This window comes from Dromiciops gliroides, chromosome 1 (genome assembly GCF_019393635.1).
Source record: "Dromiciops gliroides isolate mDroGli1 chromosome 1, mDroGli1.pri, whole genome shotgun sequence".
NCBI lineage: Eukaryota > Metazoa > Chordata > Mammalia > Microbiotheria > Microbiotheriidae > Dromiciops > Dromiciops gliroides.
The window spans coordinates 76,173,935-76,199,289 of NC_057861.1; the positions used below are offsets into that span (position 1 = coordinate 76,173,935).

The window sequence follows — 25,355 nt, forward strand, 5'->3', positions numbered from 1 at the left end:
GATATTTAATAAATCTTTATTGACTTATATATCATGCTTTTTCTGGAAGGATCCCTATGGAATTAAAAGTACTTATCACGTATCTTTGTCTTTCTGACACACACATCTGAGGCTATGCTTTTTTTTTTTTTTGGTGAGGCAATTGGGGTTAAGTGACTTGCCCAGGGTCACACAGCTAGTAAGTGTTAAGTGTCTGAGGCCGGATTTGAACCCAGGTACTCCTGACTCCAGGGCCGGTGCTCTATCCACTGGGCCACCTAGCTGCCCCATGAGGCTATGCTTTTTATTATCGGTTTGCCTCTTGTCTGTTGTCTCCAAGGAATCACTAGCCTGCTTTCCCTGTTTTTCTATGTCATGCCTGCTGTTTTCTGATACCTAGATCGGCAGATCTATGTAAACAGTTTTCTCCTTCCCATGCCCTTTAAGGTCCCTTTTCACTTTCTATATCGTCTCAGTTTGGGGGGAGGAGGGAAGGTGGGATGGAGGGTGGAGGGAGAGTCAGAGACAGTAGCTTAGAATGAAAAGAAGGTAGCAGCAGAGAAGGAGGAAATCTTCTGTGCCAGTGCAAGGAAGCAGACCTCTCTCCATATTCTTCTCCCCACCTTATTTCATCCAACACTACCTAGCCTCCATGGACAAACCAGACCTGGATGATTCAGGCAAAGAGGGAGCAGGTGCATCCTGGGGCTATTTCATCAGTCAATAGAGGGGAGGTGATGGAGAGGAGGTCCTGAGGCCACTGAAGCTGTCACCATAGAGTCTGCTGGGGCCTGGTATGTGCTGACAGGTGATGAGGAAGATGGGCAAGGCCTGAGTGTCGTGGAAGATGACAAAAATTCTAGGCTGTCTTGTGGAGTCAACTGCACTGTCATAGCGCTGGATGCCCTGATTGGCACCCCTCAGGGGTGGGGCCCGAAGCTCTGGACGTCCTGGCCCATAGTCTCCTGTCAACACCCGAGCCACGAACACTGCCTTGTACCCCATGGCATCTGGGGGTGAGTACCGGTCCTTGACGGAGACCTTAGCCTGTACAGCAAAGTATACCCCCTGCCCGTACAAGGTAGCTGGGGTAGAGGGAGGGGAGAGATAAGACCCCAGCCCCCTACCCTCACTGTACCCCAAGCCTTCCCATAGCCCCAGGCCAGGCCCCTTTACTGCCAGCCTCCCCTCCCACACAGGTGGCCTTGCGTTTTGGTGCTCCCTGCTCTCCAATGTGTGCCATCCCTCTCATCCTGTTCCCCCAGACCTTTCTTGTGGGCCCCCGCCTCTCACCGTTGCGCCCACAGAAGCTGCGATTGAAGCCGTGGCTGCAGATATCAGGCACAGCTTGCCAAGAGGTCCCATGGTACAGGATTCGCTCAACAGGGTTCCGGGTACATGACTGTGCCAGCTTCTTCTTATGGAGCTCATACTGACTGTGAAGCAGGGGATGAGACACCCGTTCCACCTGAGGGGAAAGAGGGAGGTGGATCATCAGCGGGCAATAATTCAATCAGGCCAGAAGCTTAAGGGTTCCCAGGCCGTGACCCCTAACACACCCCAAAGACCCTAAGAATGCTCTTCATCTGGGCCAGAAGGTCTCTTCATTTCCTAGGCTGTGACTTAGGTACAGATGCAGTGAGTGTCCAGCAGCCACTAGAAGGCAGCCTCTGACCCTGACTCTGGCTAAGTCGCCTGCAGAACTTAGTAGTGGGCAGGGGTAGGGGTGGGGACGGGGAGAGGGCAGTCCATAATGGCTGAAGCATTAGCTTTAGCTCCCGGCCCAGAGACAGGCAGCCCTTCCTGATGACAGCTCAGGGCCCAGAGGTAACAGCAGTGTAATTTAGATTCAAGAGACTTGGGTTCGAATCCCACCTCCAGCAGTTACTAGCTGTGTCATCATGGACAAGTCACTTAAACTCTCGATGCCTCAGTTTGCTCCCTTATAAAATATAGCCTGTTTCCTTCTTTGAAAATTGCACTCACTAGAGCCCTATGGTTGTTGCAAAGTAAGCCCTTTGTAAACCCTTAGGGCACCTGAAATCCTAACATCAACTTTTGGACTACATCTTTACTCAGAGCTCATTTCTCTGGGCCCTTACTCAGAAGCAGTTTGGTGAGGACCGTGGCACAAGCCAGCCCGGGCTGGGGGTGGGGGCTTTTCCCCAAGTCCTGAGCTCAGGAAATACAGGCTCAGAAATCATAGTGATTGTGTTGGGAGAGGACCATGGGAAATCTTCATAAAGCATCCATATCAGGGTTCCCTCCTGACCTTGGGAGCCTGTTACGGGACCCTTTTGCTCCTTAAAGTCTCCCAGGAACAGGCCATGTTCCCTGCCCCCAAACCTCTGCCTTTGGACTTGGGGAAAAGCCCCAATTTCCCCCGTCATCCTCCTAGCTCAAACCTTAGGTTGCAATGGGCAGTGGAAGACAGCAAGGAGAAGGGATAATAATAATCAAAACAATAATAATTAGCAATTTTTAACTTACAAACAACTTTCTTTACAACAGTGGAAGGATTATCACCCCCATGTTACCAAGGAAGAAATAATAATAAGAGCTAACATTTATATAGTGCTTTCAGGTTTGCAAAGTGATTTACAAATAGCATCATTTGATCTTCACAACAACTATGATAAGTAATTACTATTATTATCCCCATTTTACAGATGAGGAAACTGAGGCAGACAGTGGTTAAGAGAGCTTTCCAGGATCACACAGTTAAGTAAGTGGCAGAGGCTAGACATGAACACAGGTCTTCCGGACTCCCGACCCCAGACTCTATATACCATAATTTGTTCAGCCAAGCCTGAATTGATGGGTATCCTCTCAATTTCCAATTTTTTGCCACCACAAAGAGCTGCTATAAATATTGTTGTCCATATAAGTCCTTTTCCTTTTCCTTTGATCTCTTAAGTATATGGACCTTCCAGCGATGTACCTGGGTCAGAGAGTGTGCAGTTTAAGAGTTCTTTGGGTATAAGTACAAATCACTTTCCAGAATGGTCAGACACTAATCACAGCCCCAACAACAGTGCCTTAGGTACCCATTTTCCCACATCCCTCCAGCATTTGTCATTTTCCTTTTCTGTCTGTCATCTTAGCCAATCTGATGGGCGTGAGGTGGTACTTGGGAGTTATTTTACTCTGCATTTCTTTATGTATTAGTGATTCAGGGTGTTATTTCATAGGAATATGGATAGCTCTGGCTTCTTTAGAGGGAGTTTCTTCATCTGGAATTTCCCTACACTAATGGAATCACTGGTCCAGGCCCTTTCCCTGTCTTTACCCTACCGAGAGAAACAAGGACTATGAAAAATTTCAAGGCTCTTGGGAAGCTACTTGTGCAGACAGAAGTAAGCAGAATCAGGAGAACAAGATGTGCGGCAACTACTATTGTATAAATGAAAAGAGCACCAAAAGGGGGTGCGAGAACTCTGACCAACCCCAATGATGGAGAACTGTCAGTGAGCCCCCTAGCGGTAGAGAGTGTCAGTGAGCTACCTAGAGGTAGAGACGGTGTAGAGCCCCCTAGCAGTAGAGAACGTGTCAGTGAGCCCCCTAGCGGTAGAGAACATGTCAGTGAACTACCTAGAGGTAGAGAAGGTGTAGAGGCATCAGTGAGCCCCCAGCGGTAGAGAGGGTGTCAGTGAGCCCCCTAGAGGTAGAGAATGTGTCCGTGAGACACCTAGAGGTAGAGAATGTGTCAGTGAGCTACCTAGAGGTGGAGGTGTAGAGGCATCAGTGAGCCCCCTAGCGGTTAGAGAGGGCGTCAGTGAGCCCCCTAGCGGTAGAAAGGGTGTCAGGAAGACACCTAGAGGTAGAGAAGTAAGGAACTCCCGGTGTGACGCACGAGGTAGACGCCGAAGAAGGTGCTGAGTATTTAAAAACCAAACCAAACAGAACCCCTGCTCTGAACTGCTGCGGGCCGGGGAAGGGGGTGGTGCTTGTAGTGGGGGGGGGGGGGGGAAGGTGCAGAGAGCGGGCGGGACTTCAGCCTTACCTTGATGACGCGAATCTCGCTGGAGACGTCGCCCAAGGTGCGGTAAAAGCCTCGCAGCGCCTCCTGGAATTCCGCACTGCTTTCCTCCAGGCACTCCAGCCCTGGTGGCTGCTCCCTCATCCCCCTAGGCACCACTGAGGAGTTCGGAGGGAGGAGGGAGGAGTGAGGGGCGGGTGGAGCCAAGCCCTCCCATCCCTTCCCTCCCCAAGTTGCTGACACTTTTAATTGTTGGGGTTTGGGGGGAGGGGAGAGGGAGAAGACTGGGCGTGTGGGCAGGTGACCCAGGAAAATGAATGCGCAGGTAGTGGGAGCAGTGCCAGCCTCACCTGCTGCGGCGGCAGCGTCTGGGGCCACTGTGTGGCTCTCGATCACGGGAATAGTCATCAGTTCCCTGAGGTGACTGGCAGCACATGCAGGCTGGGGGTCATAGCCACTTAAGACAGCGCAGTTTCCCTCCAGGGTAACGGTCACATCGTGGTGCCGCCCCAGCCGGGCCCAGAATGTGGCGGGTAGAGCCCGCTCCACACCCATCACCCTCTCCTCTCGCAGCTGCGTCCTGAGAGCAGTCTCCAAAGCTTGGCTCAGCTCACTGAGATCCTGATCAAAGGCGACGTGCACGATGAGTCTCCCGCTCCTGTCATTGTCGCTCCTGCCCTTGGCCTCCGTGTCATCCAGGAGGGACAGCATCAGCGCTTGCTTCAGACTTCTTGTCTCCCACATTGTCAGGCTCTCCTCCACCAGGGAGTGATGCAGGGCCAACTGCAGGGCTGCCTCCTCCTCTAGCGTCTCCTGTGCTCTGCAAGAGGCTGCCACCCGCTCCTCCAGTTCCTCTTCCTCCTCCTCCATCTCCGGGGGAGACCTTTCTTCTCCATCTACACCCTCCAGCGTGTCCAGAAACCTCTTGATCTCCTCTGAAGGTCAGGTAGAGGGATAGAGTTGGAGGGAGGAAATAGGGAAGGGGTAGATAGAAACTGGAGAGGGGGGATAGGGACAGTGGTTGAGGGGAGGCTGGGTGGTGCTCCTACCTATTTGGATGGCTGAAGTGTTGGGAGCCATGCTGCTAGGGGGCAGAGAGTTATGGGCCCAGCCTGCTGGTGACTTTAGAAGGTCCGGGGGGTCAAGCTGTGGGGACAGGATCAGATAGGGAGAAGCAAAGTCAGGACTCTACATACTTACTGCCATACTCACTCCCTTGTCTCTAAGGCCAGAGCTGAGATTCAAAGGTCAGAATGACAGTAGCATATCTGAGATTGGGCGGTTGTCAAGATGGGGTTAACAGATAGCTCAGAGTTCAGGATCTGGGCTTAGGGTGGAGGGCAAAGGCAGGTACCTCAATGGGGTCTGCATCGAGGGCTGCCACCACCTGCTGCTCTACTGTGAGGATGCAATGGAACTGGACCTCCAGGTCCTGCAGGAGGTCTTGGCCCTCACCACCCAGCAGGAATCGGGTGCTGCCTGGGTGTTTCAGAGGCAGTGTATGGCACTGAATGCTGCCCAGAAGGCTCTGTAGGAACTCTGCAGCAGCTTGGCATGGCTCCAGCGCCCCACTGAGCTGTGAACATAAAGAGAAGTTCTGAGGGAGACCGTTGAGTTGGGGGAAAATGAAATGACCTCTTTCCTCAGCGAGGTATGTCTGCTATCAGAGCTGCTGAGGTTATACTTGTGAAATCATAAACCTTATTCTGGTAGGACTCTGGGAGAGATCTCCCCTGGATGGGCCAGAGAAGAGAGATGTGGGAGAGACCAGGTGAAACTAGGTAGAAATAGGAATCTGAACTTGGGAAAATGTGATCGGTCACTTGGTTCAGGAACCCATCCACAGTCAATCTTTAGTGCCCCCCATATTGATTCTAGTATAAATTTAAATTCTGCCTGGCAGAGCCACACTCTGGCTCCCACTACTTTTCTGTGTGTTTTGTTGTTGTTGTTGTTTGTTTGTTTGTTTTGGTTTTTTTCGGGGCAATGGGGGTTAAGTGACTTGCCCAGGGTCACACAGCTAGTAAGTGTCAAGTGTCTGAGGTCAGATTTGAACTCAGGTACTCCTGAATCCAGGATTGGTGCTTTATCCACTGCACTACCTAGCTGCCCCTCCCACTACTTTTCAAAGACTCCCTCCTTTCCTTCAAAGCACAACTCAGGGACCATCTCCTGCCTGGGGTTTTTCCTAATCCCCCCAGTGGATAATTCTCTCTACCTCTTAAAATCATTTTGTGTCACCAGTGTTTGCTCAGCCTAGTAGGATGAATATAAGCTCCCTGAGGTCAGGGGCTTGGCATTTTTTTTTGTCTCTGTACCCCAGCATTTAGTACAGTGCTTTGCACACAGAGTAATTTGTCAAATTAAATGGAATCTCTTGTCACTTTTCAACAGTGTGGAATAAGAGTTGTCCTTATAGCTCTCCTGAAAAGTGGTCATCTAATCTTTGCTTGAAGAACTTCAGTGATGGGGAAATCACTACATCCCCAATGCCGCACATCCCACTGGGGGACAGCTCCAATTGCCAGAATTATTCTTATATTAAGCCCATTTTTTCCTTCCTTTTCAGTAACCTACAAGTGTGTGGGGGGAAGTAATGATTGGATAGATCCAGTGGGGCTTTTAAACATGAAGAGGTTAGAAATTCCCATCTAGCAATGAGATGGAAAGGTAGTTCCTATCTCTGTGGCCACACAGTTACTCCTGGCCCAGATAATTAATTAATTAATTGACTGACTAATTAATTAATAATAAAGTAACAGCTGATACAAGGTTTGCAAAACTCCTTGCATATACTATCTCAGTTAAGTCTCTCAGCAGCTGTTTGAGCAAGCAAATTAATAAATACAGAAGAAATTAAAAGTAATCAGGTGGCACAATATAACCAGGTGAAACCAGGAAAAGGATCCTTTCAGAAGTGGTATTTGAGGGCAGTTAGATAGCACAATGGATAAAGCATCGGCCCTGGATTCAGGAGAACCTGAGTTCAAATCCAGCCTCAGACACTTGACACTTACTAGCTGTGTGACCCTGGGCAAGTCACTTAACCCTCATTGCCCTGTCCCCCTCCCCCAAAAAAGTGGTATTTGAGCTGGACCTTGAAGAGAGCTAGGGGGTTATAGAACAGGGAGGTGAGGATGGGCATCTCAGGCATGGGGGAACAGTCAGTCCCAAGGCATGGAGATGGTGAATGGAACGAATGTTCTGTACAGGTAACCCCGTGAGACCCTATAGTTCACACCAGAGGGAATCCAGATCAGGAAATCTAATGAGAAATTACAAGAAATAACTTCTTCAGTCCCTAAAAATGCACCCCAAAAATTCAACTGGCAGCCCAGAAGTCATGGGAAAGGAGCCCACCAGCCCAAGCACAAAGTAGCCTCCAAGCATGATCAGACCAGAGTCAGGCCAAGCATATGTACAGCCTGTAAGAATCTGTGCCTGGAAGAATTCAGAGCAGAGAACCCTTAAGAAAACTCCAGGGTGGAGATTTGGAAATCTGGGGAGAATGGCCCACACAGCACAGCTCAGACCCTCAGGACTGGAGAACAGGATTGGAGATCTCTAATACTTTGGCCTGGGATGCCACAGAAGGCCCTGAAGATTCAGCACTGAATAGTGAAGGTCCCTGGGAGCCTAAGCCCAGGAAGTGGAGGTTGTTGGAGGATCCCGGATGAGATCAAGTGAGAATAGCCACAGCAGAAGGGTGGGCTGTAGCCCTGGCACAAAGCTATAATTCAAGAAGTAAGGCTGGAGAGATGATAAGATTAAAGAAAACACTGACTAGTATAAAAAATGATTGAGAAAGTAAGTATGGGGACAGCAAGGTGGCACAGTGGATAGAGTACCGTACCAGCCCTGGAGTCAGGAGGACCTGAGATCAAATCTGGCATCAGACACTTAACACTTACTAGCTGTGTGACCCTGGGCAAGTCACTTAACCCCAATTGCCTCACCCAAAAAAAAGAAAAAGAAAAAAGAGAAAGTAAGTCTGGTACAACTACAAGCAGAGATTATAGGAAGAGGGTGTGTGGGGGGGTGGCTGTATTTTTCCCCAAGGACTACATAAACACCTAGGGGCAGCTAGGTGGCAAAGTGGATAGAGCACTGGCCCTGAAGTTGGAAGGACTTGAGTTCAAATCTCACCTCAGACTAGCTGTTCGACCCTAGGCAAGTCACTTAACCCCAAATGCCTTAAACATATGGGTCCATCTCCAGTCATCCTGATCTATATCTTGCCACTGGACCCAGATGACTCTGGAGGGAGAGGGTGAAGTTGGTGACCTTACAAAGCCCTCCCTCACTTAAATCCAATTCACTGCAAGTCATGACACCACCTGATGTCATGGTCCTCTTTAGGGAGCGAAGGACAAACAACAACATAAATACCTGGAAGAAATAAATCAAGAAATAAAATAAAAATTTTTGTGGAAAGAATTGGAAGGAAAATAAGTAGCTCAGAAGAGAAACGGACTCTGAAAACCAGAGCAGATAAAAAAGCAATCAATAACTATATGAGATAACAAGAAACCATAAAAAATCAAAAGACTGAAAAAACTAAAAAGTTAAAAGAGATCTGATATTAAAAAAAAAAAAACAACCAACTGACCTAGAAAACAGATCAAGGAGAGAAACTTTAAGAATCATTAGATTCCCTGAAAACTGAGTAAAGATGGAAAGGGCCTTAGGGGAGGGAAGATGAGTTTGGTTTTGGACATGTTGAATTTTAGATGTGTGTACTGACAAAGGTCTCAAACTCATATGACTCCAACCAGATTAACATGCAATTAGGAAATGTTCAGCAGAATATTAAAACTACAACATATCCTAGATCACATCACTTTGTGGTTTTCTAAGTCAATATTCATGGCCAACAGGGGTCAGTTTCTATTCAAGGTTCCTACAGGATGATGTCCAGTTCAAGTTGTTTAAAAGGCGGCTGAAGATGTGAGACTAGAGGTCAGGAGAGTTGTGGTTTATTAGATTTGAGAATTATCAGCCTAGATATGGTAGCTGAATTCACAAGAACTGATGAGAAGGGTATACAAAGATGGAGGAAGGGCTGAGAATTGAGCATCAGATAAGATGAACCTCACTCATATCTGAAACAGAAAAAGGAGGACTGAAGGGACCCAGAGTTTGTTACTGGAATACATCCAGTTCAACAAGGAAGCAGTCAGGGATGGGGAGGAAGAAAGATTAAGAAGGAGGGAATAGTCACATGCAAAACAAATTTCTTTTTCTTGATGGGGAGAAAGAACACTTGATGGTGGTGGAAAGAGGCAGGAGAAAACTATAATCTAAGGGTTTGCCTTAAATTGCCTCCTAGACAACTTGTAGATGGCTGAACATATTAATGTAATGGAATATTATTGCATAAAAAATGATGAAAGAGACATTTCAGAGACTCTTGGGTTAATATGAAATGTTGGAAAATGAAGTGAATTAAGCCAGAACAATTTATACAAGGACAGCATCAATGTAAAGAAAAACAATTTTGAAAGACAAGAACTGATCCATCAAGCAGCCTGACCACCCCCAGAGCCTGGGAATTGGCTGGGTCCACCACAGGTTACCATAGAGTTGGAAAATGCAAGAAGAGAATCAGGAACCATTGGAGATGCTGGAAGCCCTTCTGGTCTATTCTCCTATAAGATGTCACTGTTCATTCTTATTTACTCTTTCCTGTGTTTTTTTCCCCCTTTTGTTCTGATTAATGTGGAAATATGTTTAGCATGATAGTTATGCATAACCTATATCAAATTGCTTGCTGGCCTCAGGAGCGGGGAGGGAAAGGAAAGTGAGAGAAAAATTTGGAACTCAAAAAATATCTTTACATGTAATTGAGAGAAATTAAAAATAAAAAATATTTTAAGAATAAATGATCAGGGGCAGCTAGGTGGCACAGTGGATAAAGCACTGGCCCTGGATTCAGGAGGACCTGAGTTCAAATCCAAACTGAGACACTTGACACTTACTAGCTGTGTGACTCTGGGCAAGTCACTTAACCCTCATTGCCCCACGCAAAAAAAAAAAAAGAATAAATGATCAGGGACATATTTTTTTTCCTCTTAGAACCACAGAGTTTGAGTGTTTGAATGAAAGAGTAAAATTGAATGAGTTGTAATTAAAAGAAAAGAAAAGAAAAAAAAAAGATGTCACTTTTCCCTATAGCCTATCACTGTGCTCAGAACAGCCCAGACACAGCATCAGGAGGAACTCACCCGGAAGCCAGCTACATCTGGGCTATCCAGTGGGGAGAGGGTCACTTCTCCAAGGCTAGCAAGAAACTCCTGGTAATAGAGCTGCAGAAATCGAGAGGCACCCGGATCCATGGGCAGCAGGATCTCCACCGGTACCACCGAGTTAAGCATCTCTTCTTTCCCTCTTTCCCCTGGCTCTTTTGATCTCTCCAGTGGTGGAGTTTCTTCCAGCACTTCCCCCAGGGGTTCTGTTGTCCCTGGTGTCAGAACAGTCACTGACTCCTCTGGTGTCTCCTTAGTCTCTGTCGCCTCCAGTTTCTCCAAAGGAGTTGCCCCTCCCAGGCTCTCCACAGGCACCGTTACCCCTGGTTTCTTCACAGTCATTGTCTCTTGCAGTCTCTCCATAGGCGCTATTTTCCCAAAGGTCTCTCTGAGCACTTTATCTCCTGGTGTCTCTGTGGGAATCATCTCTCCCAGGACTGGACTCTCTCGTTCCTCCGGCTCAGGCTCAGGCTCCGGCTCCGGCTCCGGCTCCGGCTCCAGGACATCATAGTGGGGGACTATGTTGAGCTCTGAATCGCCAAGTTGGTGAGACCAACCCAACACTCGCTCTGCCACTGAGAGGGGAAGAGTCCTTCATGCTAACGGAGACTTAAGGAACACCAAGCCGAATAAGCACACTGGGAAGGTGGGGTAGTGGGGTTGGGAGAGCATCCGGGCTCCAGCTAACATGGGGACTTCTCCCACGCACACCCCGGCCCTGGGGAATCAGGGGCAAGTGAAGAAGGGGTACTCACCCTCCCACTGCTGGAAGGTGACAACGGTCCCCCGGGCTCTAGGGAGTGCCCGCAGCTCCTCCAGGACACCGCCCCCACTGCGGCGCTCATTCTCCATGTAGAGCTGAAGCAGCTTAGGATCTGGGGGCTCATCGCTCTCCACAATCCTTACAGCACGGGCCTGGGGCACCCAGGCTAATGACACCGCGGTGCCGTCCAGTGTTTTCCTTCTGGACCGCACAGCCAGCTCTTCAAACTCTGCCATAGGGAAGACGGTCAGGCTGGAGAACTTTGGAACAATTCTCTTCCTTAGCAGGCCCCCAACACTCTCTCCCACCCTAGCATTCCCGCTCCACTACCCTCCCCACATTTCTGTGCCTCTCCCGTGTCGGCCCAGGCCACTCAGATACCCTCACCTGCTTCCGAGAGAGGCGCGGGTAATTGTACCAGGGTCCGGTCTGGCCGGGGACTGGCGAGGGCCTGACACTCCCCCTTGGAGCTCAAGAGGTTCTCCACATAAAGTTCCAGGAGCTCTGGCGTTGTGCCGGGCTTCAGGCCCAGAAGCAGCAGACGCTGGGGAGCCCGGGGCGGGGAAGGCACCACGCTCACAGCCGTGCCCTGCAGCACATGGCTGGCCTGGGCCAGCACTCGCTGGGCATCTGAAGTAAAGGATGGGGAGGTCAGGCTTCCTAGCACGGATCTCTCTCAATTTGGCTCCAGGGTCCTGTTCCCTCCTCCCAACACAGACACAGACACAGACACAGACATAGACAGTGACAGACACAGACAGACACTGACAGAGACAGAGACAGACAGACAGACAGACAGACACACACACACACACGAGCCCTTCCAGGCTCGCCTCGGCGCCTCCTTACCCTCTGGGTTTTGAAAGGTGAGGATGCCCCCCCTACCCAGCCGCTGCCAGCCTCGCAGAGGGCCGCCCCCCGAGCGCCGCCGGTTCTCGAAGTACAGTGTCACTAGCTCGTCAGACACGGCTTCGGGAAGACCTCGGAGCTCCACCTGCATCTCGGACCCCAGCTCGGTCATCCTCCGGCCCTTGCTTCTGTGCCCTCGCCCCGGTGCCACGGTCCCGCGCTCTCCCACCAACCGCAGGAAATCATAGGCACTTCCTTTCCCTTACGAAGAAACGAAACCAAAAGTGAAAACTTGACCGACAAGTCCCGGGGGCGGGGCAGAGTTGGAACACTGCTCATTTAAGAAGCAGCTGATGTACTGGGTCTAGATTCAGGAAGACCTGAGTTAAAATCCTACCTCAGATACTTACGAGCTCTGCGACCCCGGGCAAGCCACTTAACCTCTGTCTTCCTCAGTTTCCTCGTTTGTAAAATGGGGATAATAATTGCACCTCCCTCCCGGGGTTGTTGTGAGGATCAAATAAGATTATTCTTAATGAGCCTAGCACGTAGTAGGTGCTATTTAACTTCTAGCTATAATTGTTATGGTTTATCGATGTGGAAAAGGCAGGGACCACCAAAAGTCATCCCGATCCACCACCCCCCACCCCCCATTTCACAGCTGAGGACACTGGAGCCGTCAGAGGTGAAGAGACTTGCTCAAAATCATTGAATAAGTGTAAGCTAGAATTGGAACCCTGAGCCTCTGATTGCCGAGTCTGCAGAGTGTCTGCAGTTGAAATCCATTCAATGCAAAATTCATGAAGAGTCATGTTTATCAGCTAGCTTTCCTGTGTGTTGGAGTCTGTTAGGAATATTAATAAGGCAGGCCTCTAGACCAAAGCTTCTTAAACTGTGGGTCTCCACCCCCTATAGGGTCACATAACTGAATGGGGGGGGGGCTGAAAAATTTGGCAGTAGTAAAAGTTACATATATCTATTTTATATACCTATATACCTGGGTAGGGTAAAAAATATCTTGGGTGAAAAGGGGTCTCTGGTGGGAAAAAAAAAGCCCTGGCCTAGTCTAAGCCCCTCGCTTTATAGATAGGAAAATAAAGGTCAAGAGAAGTGAAGGGACTTGGTCACCGTGGGTGACTATACTGGTAATCAGTAGCAGAAGTGGGATTTGAATTCTGGTCCTTTGGCTCTCTATCCAGTACTCTTTCCCTTGCATGGGTGTCCTTGACAGAAAAAGTGAAGTTAGGAAGAGGGGTACACTTGGAGGAAATGATAAGTGTTTTGAACATGTTTCTTGTATTTGAATTGCCTATACAGGACACTCAGGTGTTATATAACCAATAATTATACAGTGGTATAGGATTGGAGGCTGGGAGAAAGATGTGAGCTGGATCACATCCCATTCGGCTAGGCATTAGGTACCTCCTATCCCTCCCCACCCCCCCACACCTCCACATCTTGCTCTGGAATCAGATCAATGGTGCCCTTCTAGAAAATGCATGTTTCATGTCAGTTTCCTGCAGTGTCCCCATGAGACCTCAGATCAAATTTCCCTTCTTTGGCCACCACTCTCCTTGATGTGTTGTCTCAACCTGTTAGGATGTAAGCAGACAGGGACTGCTTCTCTCTTTGTATATTTTAAACATTTTTTTATTGATATCTCATTTTCCCATTGCCTAAATTCTTTCTAGCGCTCCTTTCCCTTACCAGTCCCAGAGAGCCATTCCATACACCAAAGAATATTTTTAAGAAAAAGAGAAAGAAAAGGGGGGGAAATCAGCCAAACCAATCAATACATGAAAAGGTCACAAGTATGAACCTCCCACCTCTGAAAAGGAGATGGGGGAGAGTTGTCTTCTTACATCTCTTCTTTCCAGCCAGGCTTATTCTCTGTGGTGCTATAATATTCACTTTCAGTTGTTTTCTGGTGATTGTTCTTTCCATTTAAATTGTAGAAAATTTCCACTTAAATTGCAGTCTTTTGCAGCATTTAACATTGTTGATCCCCAATTCACTTCCATCTTGAAACTCTCCCCTCATTGGAATTTTTTTTTAACTTTTTTTTTTGAAGGGCAATGAGGGTTAAGTGACTTGCCCACAGTCACACAGCTAGTAAATGTCAAGTGTCTGCTTTATCCACTTTGCCACCTAGCTGCCCCCTCTCAATGGGATTTATTAATACCACTCTTTATGCCTCTTCTACAAGCCAAACCATCCCCCTTCAGGCTCTTTTACAGGACTGTCAATCAAGCCCCATCTTCTGTGTATGTGGGGTATGCCCCAGGGCTTTGTCCTGTGATTTTTCTTTCTTGGTGATCTCATTAGTTCCCATAGGTTCAGGAGTGAGGTGATTGCACCCTGCACCAGGGTGTTGACAGTGTCAGAGGAGAGAAGGGGGCTTATACAAGAGATGTTATAAATATAGGAATGACAGGACTTGATGATTGATTCGATAGGGGAGTGAAAGAGCATGAAGAGTAGAGGATGGCACCATAATAATAATTTTAAACTTTTCAAAATGCTTTCAAAATATTATATTATTTGATCTTCAAGACAACCCTGAGAGCAAAGTAATGTTGTATCCTTATTTTGCAAATGAGGAAACTGAGGCAAAGGATAAGTGATTTGCCCAGGGTCACACAGCCATTAAGTATATGAGGCTGGATTTGAACTTGTCTTTCTGTATCCAGGTCCAGGACTTTATTCACTCTATTACCTAGCTGCCTCTAGGTTTCAAACATGAGTGGCTGGGAAGATGATGGTTCTCTCAACAATAATAGGAAAAGGGGATGGTTTTGGCAAAATGAAAATTAGTTCAGTTGTGGACATATTGAGTTTCAGATGTCCAAGGAAGATACAATTCAAGATGACTAATAGACAGTTGGAGATGTGAGACTGGAGAGAGATCAGGTTGGAGAGAGGTAAGGGCCGGACAAGCAGATCTGAATGGAGATGATAGTTAAAAACACGGGAGTTGATGAAATCACCAAGTAAAGTAGTATATAGAGAGAAGAGAAGAGGCACAAAGAAACAGCCTTGGAGAAGATCCATGGTCAGCAGATGCAACAGGGACAAAGATCTAGCAAAGGAGACAGAGCATACGTGGTCGGACAGGTAGGATGAGAACTGGGCGTCATGAAAACCTAGAGAGAAGAGAGCATTAAGGAAAAGGTGGTAATGGACACTGTCAAAGGCTGCAGAAAGGGGCAGCTAGGTGGTGCAGTGGATAGAGCACCGGTCCTGCATTCAGGAGGACCTAAGTTCAAATCCGACCTCAGACACTTAACACTTACTAGCTGTGTGACTCTGGGCAAGTCACTTAACCCCAATTGCCTCACAAAAAAAAAAAAAAACCCAAAAACCAAACCAAACAAACAAAAAAAAAGGCTGCAGAAAGGTCAGAAAGGTCAAAAAAGAATGAGAACTGAGAAAAAGCCATTAAGTTTGGCAATTGAAAGATCAGTAGTAATTTTGGGGAGAGCAGTTTCAATTGAATAATAATGTTGGAAGACCGACTGCCAAGAATTAAAAAGAGTGAAAGGAAAGGAAGTGGTGACATCTACTGTAGTTGGCCTTCTTGAGGAGTTTAGGGAGGAGAAACGATTGTTCAGTCATGTCTGACTCTTCATGACCCCATTTGGGGTTTTCTTGACAGAGATCCTGGAATGGTTTGCCATTTCCTTTTCCAGTTCATTTTACAGATGAGAAAACTGAAGTAATCAGGGCAAAGCGACTTGCCCAGGGTCACATAGCTAGTAAGTCTCTAAGATCACATTTGAATTCAGGGTTCCTGACTTCAAGTTTAGCACACTATCTACTGCATCACCCAGCTGCGGTCCCAGCCCAGGCCTCATTTGGTCATCTTTTAGCCCCTAGATGGCTCAGAGTGGGCATAAATAGCAATTGTTTCTATTGTGGCCAGAAACCCTGAGGGTCTCTCCTCCCCCCTTACTTATTTGTTTGTTTCTTTTCTTTTTGACTAGGTAAAAGGGACCTTTCTTTGCCTCTTTTCTTACCTAGCCTTAATCACTGAGTGGGCTTTGCCTCAGGCAAAATGAGACCTGTGAAAGGCCTTAGTTTAAAAGGCTAAAGTCAGGGGCAGCTAAGTGGCACAGTGGATAGAGCACCAGCCCTGGAGTCAGGAGGACCTGAGTTCAAATTTGACCTCAGACACTTAACACTTACCAGCTATGTGACCCTGGGCAAGTCACTTAACCCCAATTGCCTCACCAAAAAAAAAAAAAAAAAGGCCAAAGTCTCCCACTACATCCCAGGCCATCTCCAGTCATCCTGATCTATATCTTGCCACTGGACCCAGATGGCTCCAGAAGAGAGAGTGAGGTTGGTGACTTTGCACAGCCCTGCCTCACTTAAATCCAATGCACTGCAAGTCATGACATCACCCTGATGTCAAACAAAAGACAACAACAGGAAGGAGAAAGGATGCTAGCTAGCAAGGATGGATGAATTTTGAGGGTTGACATGAGTATGTTTGTAGGCAGTGGGATTGTAGTCAGTAGAAAGGGAGTTGCTAAAGATTAGTGAGAGAATAGGGATATAGAGAAGGATGGAATGGAATCCCTTGTGAATTGAAAAGGGTTTCCCTTGAAAAAGAGAAGGGCCCACCTCTTCATCTAAGATAGGTAGGGATGAAGGAGATAACTGCATCTGATCAAGGCCAGATGAGGAAAAGAGAAGAAGAGGGAGCTCTTGGCAAATGGCCTTATTATTTTTTTTTTTCAGGAGGCAAGGTTCTCAACCAGGAGGCTGGTTAGAATGAGTGATATGAGAGATTTGAAGAGGAACGAACACCTTTGGAGAATCCACTGTGTTGAACAGGATAGTGAACTGGTCAGAGAGGTGTAAAAGGACTACCTTGGGGGCAGCTAGATGGCGCAGTGGATAGAGCGCCGGCCCTGGAGTCAGGAGTACCTGGGTTCAGGTCCAGCCTCAGACACTTAACACTTACTAGCTGTGTGACTCTGAGCAAGTCACTTAACCCCAATTGCCTCACTAAAAAAAAAAGGACTACCTTGCCACAACGAAGTTCCAATCTGAGTTTCTGTAACATAAACCTGTAGTGAACCCAGTTTAGACAGTTCTGTGATTTTTCTCTAGTTTCAGTAGCAAGTGAGTAGGAGGCAAGGTGGGGAATGGTGGGATTAACCCAAGGCTGGGTTTGGAAGGACATGATCTTTGATAAGATAAAGATAAAGATAAGATAAGATAAGATAAAGAGGAAAGAGACTCTAGAGAAGAGGACAGGATGGAGTTGAGGTCAAGATGGGGAAGAGAAGAGAGTGTAATCAGTAGAGGTGGGAAAGAACTATGGAGTACCAGGATTGCCAGTTACATTGAGGAAGAACAGGAGTTAGAGTCCCAAGGTGGAAGGTGAGGTGGAATGACATAATCTGCAGATTATGATCAGATAAAGAAACCTCAGAGTTAATGAACATGGCAGTGATGTATTTGTGACAAGAGCCAGGGCATGATCGTCTCTTTGTGTAGCTGAGGTGGGGTGGAGGAATAGGTCACAGGAAATGTTGCAGAACTGGGAGGTTGGGGAGTTTAATGGAATATCGCTGGGTATGTTGAAGTTCCCTTGTATAAGGGCAGGGGGTGGAGAAGAGAGACTGTGATGTGAGCCAGGCACTGAATTCATTGAGGAAGGAAGGGGAGTATCCTAGAGGTGGGGAGACAACAGCTATCAGAATCTTGATTGAGTGATAAATATTGGTTTGAATGACTCTCAGTGAAGGTGGTAGAGGGAGAGCCTGGAAGTGGCAACAATGGGCAAGACATAATCCAATTCTCCCACCATGATCGGTGAGTCAGGAGTGCAGCCAGAGCTGAAAAAGGTTGTGGGGAGGCTGTGTCATCAGGTGTGAGCCGAGTCTCAGTGAGAGCAATAGAATAGATGGAATGAGAAAGGAAAGATTTAAGATGAAATCTAGTTTGTTAGCCTACCTATCAGGCATTCCAGAGAGCACAGTAGAAGGGTTGGGTGGCTTTAAAGTAGGGAGCTGGGGGTGGGTGAGATTGGGTTGAGGGGGATGGGAATAAACCTTTTGGAGATGTGACCTGGCAACCAGTTCTGCACGTTCTGAAAGTCTGGGAAAGAAAATGACCATCACCACAATCTCGTTAAATGGTTCAAAATCAGAAATGATTCAGCAATACCACTGCTAGGTTTATATTCCAAAGACATCCCCCAAAAGAGAAAAAGACCTGTTTGTACAAAAATATTTCTATCAGCTCTGTTTGTGGTGGCTAAGAATTGGAAATCACAGGAATGCACATCAACTGGGGAATGGCTAAACAAGCTGTGGTACATGATGGAGACGGAATATTATTGTACTATAAGAAATGACAAACAGGATGATTTCAGAAAGGCCTGGAAAGACATGTATGAAACGATATATGGTGAAGTGAGAAGAACCAAGAGAACATCGTGCGCAGAGACAGCAATATTGTTTGATGAAGAACTGTGAATGACTTGACTATTCTCAGCAATACAATGATCCAAGGCAATCCTAAATGACTATTGATGAAACATACTATCTACCTCCAAAGAAAGAACTGATATTGATGGAACAGACTGAAGCATGCTATTTTTCACTTTCTTTCTTTTTTTCCTTTTAATCAAGTTTTCTTGTACAAAATGACAAATATGGTAATGTTTTACATAATCATACATGTATAACCCATTTCTGATTGTTTGCCTCCTCAGGGCGGGGGGAGGGGAGGGAGGGAAGGAGGGATAAAAATTGAAACCCCAAACTATAAATAAAAATGTTTATTACAAAAAAATAAAAAATGAATATAATTTTATAGTGGCAATAATATTAAAGAAGATATACTACCATTTGTTTTACCCCTGCAACCTAAGGAGCATGGGATCTTTCCATCCAACTTACTGCTAAAGCCTTCAATATATGTTGATCCTCCAATTAGAAACTCAGCTCTTTGAGAGCAGGGACTGACTTGCTTTTCTGTTTGGATCCCCATTGCTTATCAAAGTGCTTTACACATAATTAAGCACTCAATAAAAAGCTTTTTCATTGCTACATTGATTTTCCAGCAAGGGAGTGCAATATCTCAATTGTCCGCCAGATGGCACTATACTCAAGCCATCAACCAAGAAGTATCCCTAGAGGCCGTCTCTGGTGTTCATGTGCCAGGTTTAGTGGGCCAGCTCCCGGATTTAGACTAAGGAATAATGTGGCCATATGACTCCAAAGTATTAAAACGGGAAAATCCATGGCTTTACCCCAACCCTGGGTCTATGAGTTACTCTCTAAGCCCAGCACAACCACTGTCAGGGAAACCACCCCAGGAAGAAGGGGCCAGCCAACCCACCAACTGCTAATTAACACCCATAGGGCAGGCAAGCCAGTGCTCCTAGGAGGACTCCCATACCTGTCACTCTGCCTGGGGCTTAGATAATAGGGAAGAGAACATGTCTCTCCACTTTCTCAGTAGCCAATCAAGAGTCCCATCTACTGTGTCACCCACTCTGATATCAATAGCTGCTGGAGTCTTAGGTCTTGGGATCCTTTTTTATCACTTCTGCAGTGCTGGCCTCAGGCAGTTTCTGTGGCTGCAGCTGGGCCCACAGTATTGGTAAAAAGTGAATAGTTGCTCTTATACTATATCCAGCATGGTAGGCAGGAAGTCACTTTATTTTTTTTGTTTTTGTTTTTTAGGCAATGGGGGTTAAGTGACTTGCCCAGGGTCACACAGCTAGTAAGTGTCAAGTGTCTGAGATTGGATTTGAACTCACGTTCTCCTGAATCCAGGGCCAGTGCTTTAACCACTGCGCCATCTAGCTGCCCCAGGAAGTCACTTTAAAGAACAAGAGGGGGAAAAAAGAGAGAAAACCAGTTCTAGGTCCCAACATCATTCAGGTTTTGTTCCCCTTTCATTATGCAACTTCCTGGCCATTGAAAGCAGGCATCTAGGGCATATTTTTTAGTGATGTGGGAAGGGCAGAGTGAGCAGTAGAGAGAGCATTCTAGTTTTCTCTCTGTTCAGAATGATGTCATACTGGGTCCTGGGATAAATAATAGTATGAATAAATACAAAAACAATAGTATGAGAGGGGTAAGAGAGCATGGCATGACTAGCAGTTATACCTGGAATACTTTCCCTTCTCACCTTCATCTCTTGGAACCCCTAATTCCCTCCAAGCCCCAGCTCAAGTGCCCCCACTGACAAAAGGCCATTCTTGACATATCAGTTGCTAATGTCCCCTGTCCTGTATTCAGGGAAGCAGAGGTGGCAAATGACACAGTTTTTGACCCCACCGAGCTCACAGTCATATCAAAGATGAATCAGAAGCTAGGAGCATAATTAGGAGACTGTCCAGGTGAGAAGGAAGGGACTAAACTAGTGTGGTGGCCTAGTGAGTGGTGATAAGGGAGGTAGAATATTACTGAGGAGGTAGAAAAACCAAGATTTTGGTAATTGATTGGTTATGGTTGGGGAGATCAAAGGAAGAATCGAAGATAACTCCAAGGCTGTGAACCCAAGGAACTGGATGGATAATGATACCCTCAAAAAAAAGAAGAAAAGAAACAGAAATTTGGAGGAGTAGGGAAGTTGAGGTACCTCCAGGATATCTATGGAGATGTGACCTATTAGAGATGAGATGTCCAACAAACAGTTGGTGATGGGGGCTGAGAAGTGAGGCGAGAGACTAAGGTTGGATTTGTCCATGAATGAATGAATGAATGAATGAATGAATGAATGAACGAACAAGTATTTGTTAATTGCTTACTGCATGCAAAGCACTGTGCTAAGTGCTGAGCATGCAAAAGAAAAGCAAGACAGTACCTGCTCTCGACGGGTTCACATTCTAATGTGGAGATAGAATACATATAGGTTTTAGCTATAAGAGAGATAGAAAGATCCGTGGTCTTTAGGGTGCAGTGGCCAAGTCGAAGGTAATGCAGCTTCTTTAATATTATTTCCATCAATAAAACCACATTGCTTTTCTGATGTTGAACCATTTGATAGAGCCAAGGATTTTGGTGCTAAGAACTTCCTTTTCTGGGTCTTTAATAGCTTTGGTTGCTTGGAAGAAAGGGGCTTCAGCACCTAGAGAGAAAGTTACCAGGTCACATCTTCAAAAAGGTTCACTTCCCTGGACTATGTTTTTGGGAGAAAGGCTGGTGAGGGGGAATTGTTAATGATGTTGGGGCTCAGAGTACTTGCCTATTTCCACTTGTGTATGTGAGGAGGTGGTGGTCAGGGTGGTTTGGCCTGCTTAGAAGCTGAAGGTGACTTGTCTGCTTGGCCAGAGAGTTGGGCAACAATCAGTGTTGGTGGGTTCCCTTTCCACATGGGTTGCTCCCCTCAATCGTGGTTATCAGGGACAGGAAAGAAGCAGATCTGGGGAGTCATCTGGATAGAGATAATAACCAAACCCATAGGAAGTGATCACTAAGAGAAAAGAACATATATAGAAAGAAGAGACAAGGGCTCAGACCCTTTGGACAACCCTAGTTAAGGGGCAGCACAGATACAATAATCTAGCAAAGAAGACCGAAAAGCAACAATCAGACACAAGTAGAAGAAGGACCAAATGAGTAGAGTTATGAAAATTCAGGGAGGAGAAAATAACTAGGAGGAGATGGCCAATAGTGGCCAATCCTGCAGAGGGGGAAGAAAGGAAGCATTTACCACGTGTCATCAACTGTGCTAAGTGCTTTTAAAAATATACAAATATTATCTCATCTGATCATCACAATAACTCTGGGAGGTAGATGCTATTATCATCCACATTTTACACATAAGGAAACTGAGGCAGAGAGAGGGTAAGTGATTTTCCCAGGGTCACACAGTAAGTGTCTGAGGCTGGATTTGAACTCAGGTCTTCCTGACTGCAGACCTAGCACTCCATTTAGTGTAACACCTGGTTGGTTGCTTCTAGTTAGATGAATGAGGACTGCTAAAAGAAGGCCATTGGGTTTAGCAATTAAGAGGTCATTAATAACCTTGAAGATGGTTTTATTGGGTCAGAAACCAAAATGCAAGGGGTGAGGAAGTGAAAGGAAGGTGAGGAAGTGAACAAGTGGAGATAGCTTTTGTTGGGGGGATGGGGTAGGACCTGTGATGTCTTTACTCTAGGGAATTCCCAATGAGGAACTCTACCAAAGTAGATCTATAATTGTTTTGCAACTTAGAGAGTCTTAGTTATCCAGGAAGCAGGTTTCATCATCAGCCTTTGGGCCTCATCATTGTATTGATCAGACTTCTTTAGTCTCAAAGCCGTAGCCTTTTACAATATGGTAGTCACTGTATAAGTTGTTCTGCTTCTTCTGCTCACTTCACTCTACATGAGTTCACATAAGTCTTCTCAGGTTTCTCTAAGTCCTTCCCTTTCTTTATTTCTTACCACACAACATCATTCCATTACATTTATATACCCTAATTTGTTCAGCCATTCCACTGATGGGCATTCCCTTTGTTTCCAGTGCTTTGCTACCCAAAATAATTCTGCTATATTTTGTACATATGCACTCTTTCCTTCTGTCATTGATCTCTTTGGAATGTAGTAGTATTGTTAGGTCAGTCAATAAATATTTTTAAAAATAAAATATTTAACACTTAACAAATTTTCATGTCATCCTTGAACAGGGGCCATGCTAATCTTCTCTGCATCATTCCAGTTTTAGTATATGTACTGCCCAAGGGAGCATTCAATAAACATTTACTAAGCACCCAGTAAACACTAGGAACTGTGCTAAGAGATGGGAGTACAAAGAAAGGCAAAAGCCGGTGCCTTGCCCTCCAGGAGATCAATAACTTAAAGGGTCAAAGAGTATGCAAAAAAAAAAAAAGTTAATTTGGGGGTATGGAGTTATATAGTTTATATTTACAAATTCCTCTAGAATTTTGCTGGACCAATTTTTTTTTTTTTTTTTTAGTGAGGCAATTGGGGTTAAGTGACTTGCCCAGGGTCACACAGCTAGTAAGTGTTTAGTGTCTGAGGCTGGATTTGAACTCAGGTACTCCTGAGTCCAGGGCCGGTGCTCTATCCACTGCGCCACCTAGCTGCCCCGCTGGACCAATTTTTAATCCAACTAACAGTGCATTAATATAACACCCCTCCCATAGCCTCTCTCTAGGAAAGTAATTTTCCATTTTTGGTCATCTTTGTCAATCTGATGAGTGTGAAGTGGAACCTAGGAGTTGTTTTAATTTGCATTTCCCTTATGATCAGTGTAATCTGGAGTTTAAGCTTGGGCTTTTGCATAAACCTCTCCTCATTGGGGAAAGCTAGGTGGCACAAGTGGATAAAGCACCGGTCCTGGATTCAGGAGGACCTGAGTTCAAATCCAAACTCAGACACTTGACACTTGCTAGCTGTGTGACCCTGGGCAAGTCACTTAACCCTCCTTGCCCTGCCCCTACCAAAACAGCAAAACAACAAAACAAAATAAACCTCTCCTCACTGATGGAAAAGATGACTAGCCCTACACAGCATCCTAGACCCAACACAGGTCAGGCTATCCCTGGGGAGGGATGAGGGACGGGTACCAACTAGCAGTTGTTGCTCATGCCTGGAAACTGAGTGCAAATCCAGTATGGACTAAGGAGAGGACCTGTGCTTAGAGGTAAAGAGACGAAGGGAAAGAATAATCATGAGCCTGAAGCTGTGCACTGGACAAGGATCAGGAACAGAAATGAGTAGCAGACCTCAGAGAGGGTGTCTCAAAGCCAGCCCCTAACCTGGTCAGAAGCCTGTAGCTGAACAAACAGAAGACAGAATGAGGTTTATCTGGGAGAAGGGGTCCCAAGAACAGAACACACTAGAAAGGCCATGAAAGATTTCTGAAAAGTTCCAGGGAAGGACACATAGACCACAATCTGAGCACAAAGAGGCTGGTAGGAGGACCCTGACTATAGACCCATGGACTAAAGGCAAGATCCTCTTGAAGTGGGGACTTATGGGTCTGGGATGAGTGTCAAGAACAGGCGGCAGACTCGGCTCCTGGGCCTAACTCATATTTACTAATGTGTATGATTACACCCTCTACTCTCTGGGTGAGGTTGAGGCTGGGGTGCTGTGATAGGAGATGGGAGGCAGGCCCAGCTGGTAGGTGATACCACCCAGAAATTCAGGGATCAGGTCTGAGGGTTCAATGGGCATAGAGGAGAGTGATGAGACAACTCACATTTATATAATGCTTATATAATGCTTAAAAGGTTTCCCCAGGATTACCTTGTGAAAGGGAGGAAGCAGGGGGAGGGAGTGAAATGGGAAGGGATAAGGTCAAAGGGGCAAGGGGAATAAAGAGGAGGAGTATTCGAACAGAGGGGAAGGGGCAAGGGGGGACTGGTGGAGGAGATGGAGGATAGAGAAGAATGGCAGTATAGAAAAGATGAGAACAAAGAAGGGTGGGCACTAGGGAAGAGGAAATTAAGACAGAAAGGGGAGATGAAGATGGATGAGAAGAGGCAAGAGGTTCGGAAGAGGGGACAGAAGAACAACTAGGGACTGGGGATGTAGAATGGGAGGAGAGGCTCAAAGGTCATCTAGGTCAGTCCCCTAATCTTACAGTTGTGTGCCCAAGGTCATATAGCTAAGAAGTCAGGATTCAAACCCAACACACTCCAACAGTCACCTAAGGGGATGAAGAAAGGAACAGAGGAAAAGGGCAAGGATGGAGGGGGGGGGCAGAGGTGGGAGGAGGATGGTGATGAGGGTCAAAGGAGAATGAATGATGGGGTCGGGGGAAGGAACTAGCCTAAGAGCAGCGATGGATCGATAGAGGGGGATGACAAGAGCAACAAGGGCACAGAGAGGGTACCCTAGCCCTGGTAGGCGAGAAGCCGCCCCCCCCCCCGGGGGTGGGAGGCGGGGCCCCTCCCGGCCTAGTGACGTCACAGAACCTCGGACGTGCCCGCCCCACCCCCACCCACCTTCTGGAGACAGCCGGAGCCCAGGTCCCTCCCCAGCACTTGCCCAGCCGCCGGCAGCTGAGCCTGCACTGCCCTGCTCCGAGCTCGGGGCTCCGGCCCCACCCCGGCCAGGCCCGGCCCGGCCCGGCCCGCCCCCGCCCCCTGGCCCGCCCACCTGCTTCTTGGCTGCAGCAGTCGCGGCAGCGCAACCCCGAGCCCGGGGCGCAGCCGGCCTGAGAGCCGGGCGGGAAGACGGACGCCCGACCGCAGAGAGACAGTCACCGCGCCGCAACTGACCGTGACCCTGACCGCGGGCCGCGGGTGAGTGAGAGCGGTGCGGCCTGCGGCGCCCCCCGAAGGCCCCAAGCAGCCCCGAGGCCCAGCGGCCGCCCCTTCCCCTGCTCCCCTCCCCCTCTCCTCTCCCCTCTACTCTTTGCCCCCTCCCCCCTCCCGTCTGTTTCTCCCCATTTCCCCCCTTCCCTCCCCTCCCCTCCCGTCTGTTTCTCCCCATCTCCCCCCTCCCTTCCCCTCCCCTCTGCTCTTTGCCCCCTCCCCCTCCCGTCTGTTTCTCCCCATCTCCCCCCTCCCTTCCCCTCCCCTCTGCTCTTTGCCCCCTCCCCCTCCCGTCTGT

At 47.3% G+C, this 25,355-nt stretch overlaps 2 protein-coding genes and 1 non-coding gene across 4 annotated transcripts in view; 1 reads left to right on the plus strand and 2 right to left on the minus strand.

Annotated features, from left to right (window-relative positions):
- The window catches only part of PARP10 (poly(ADP-ribose) polymerase family member 10), a 26,206-nt gene continuing 851 nt past the window's right edge, over positions 1–25,355 (minus strand). The window contains exons 2-12 of one of the 2 annotated variants that reach the window (XM_044005608.1): positions 13,642–13,751; positions 11,816–12,076; positions 11,354–11,596; positions 10,959–11,195; positions 10,183–10,778; positions 5,313–5,534; positions 5,008–5,104; positions 4,309–4,893; positions 3,983–4,116; positions 1,273–1,447; positions 1–1,064 (exon numbers count right to left, since the gene is read on the minus strand). In XM_044005608.1, coding sequence (XP_043861543.1) covers positions 700–1,064; positions 1,273–1,447; positions 3,983–4,116; positions 4,309–4,893; positions 5,008–5,104; positions 5,313–5,534; positions 10,183–10,778; positions 10,959–11,195; positions 11,354–11,596; positions 11,816–11,987 — 2,826 coding nt within the window. In that variant the 5' untranslated portion in view covers positions 11,988–12,076; positions 13,642–13,751 and the 3' untranslated portion in view covers positions 1–699. Of the gene's footprint in view, positions 1,065–1,272; positions 1,448–3,982; positions 4,117–4,308; positions 4,894–5,007; positions 5,105–5,312; positions 5,535–10,182; positions 10,779–10,958; positions 11,196–11,353; positions 11,597–11,815; positions 12,077–13,641; positions 13,752–24,899; positions 25,011–25,355 lie in introns of those variants that run through there. The other variant, XM_044005616.1, reaches the window with a different exon arrangement.
- On the minus strand, positions 22,412–22,518 carry LOC122737602. Its single transcript, XR_006354422.1, has one exon. It is a non-coding gene; the product is annotated as a U6 spliceosomal RNA (small nuclear RNA).
- GRINA (glutamate ionotropic receptor NMDA type subunit associated protein 1) overlaps positions 24,909–25,355 on the plus strand; it is a 5,316-nt gene continuing 4,869 nt past the window's right edge. The window contains exon 1 of the mRNA XM_044005625.1: positions 24,909–25,045. The gene's annotated coding sequence lies outside the window, so the exon portion shown is untranslated. The remainder of the gene's footprint in view (positions 25,046–25,355) is intronic.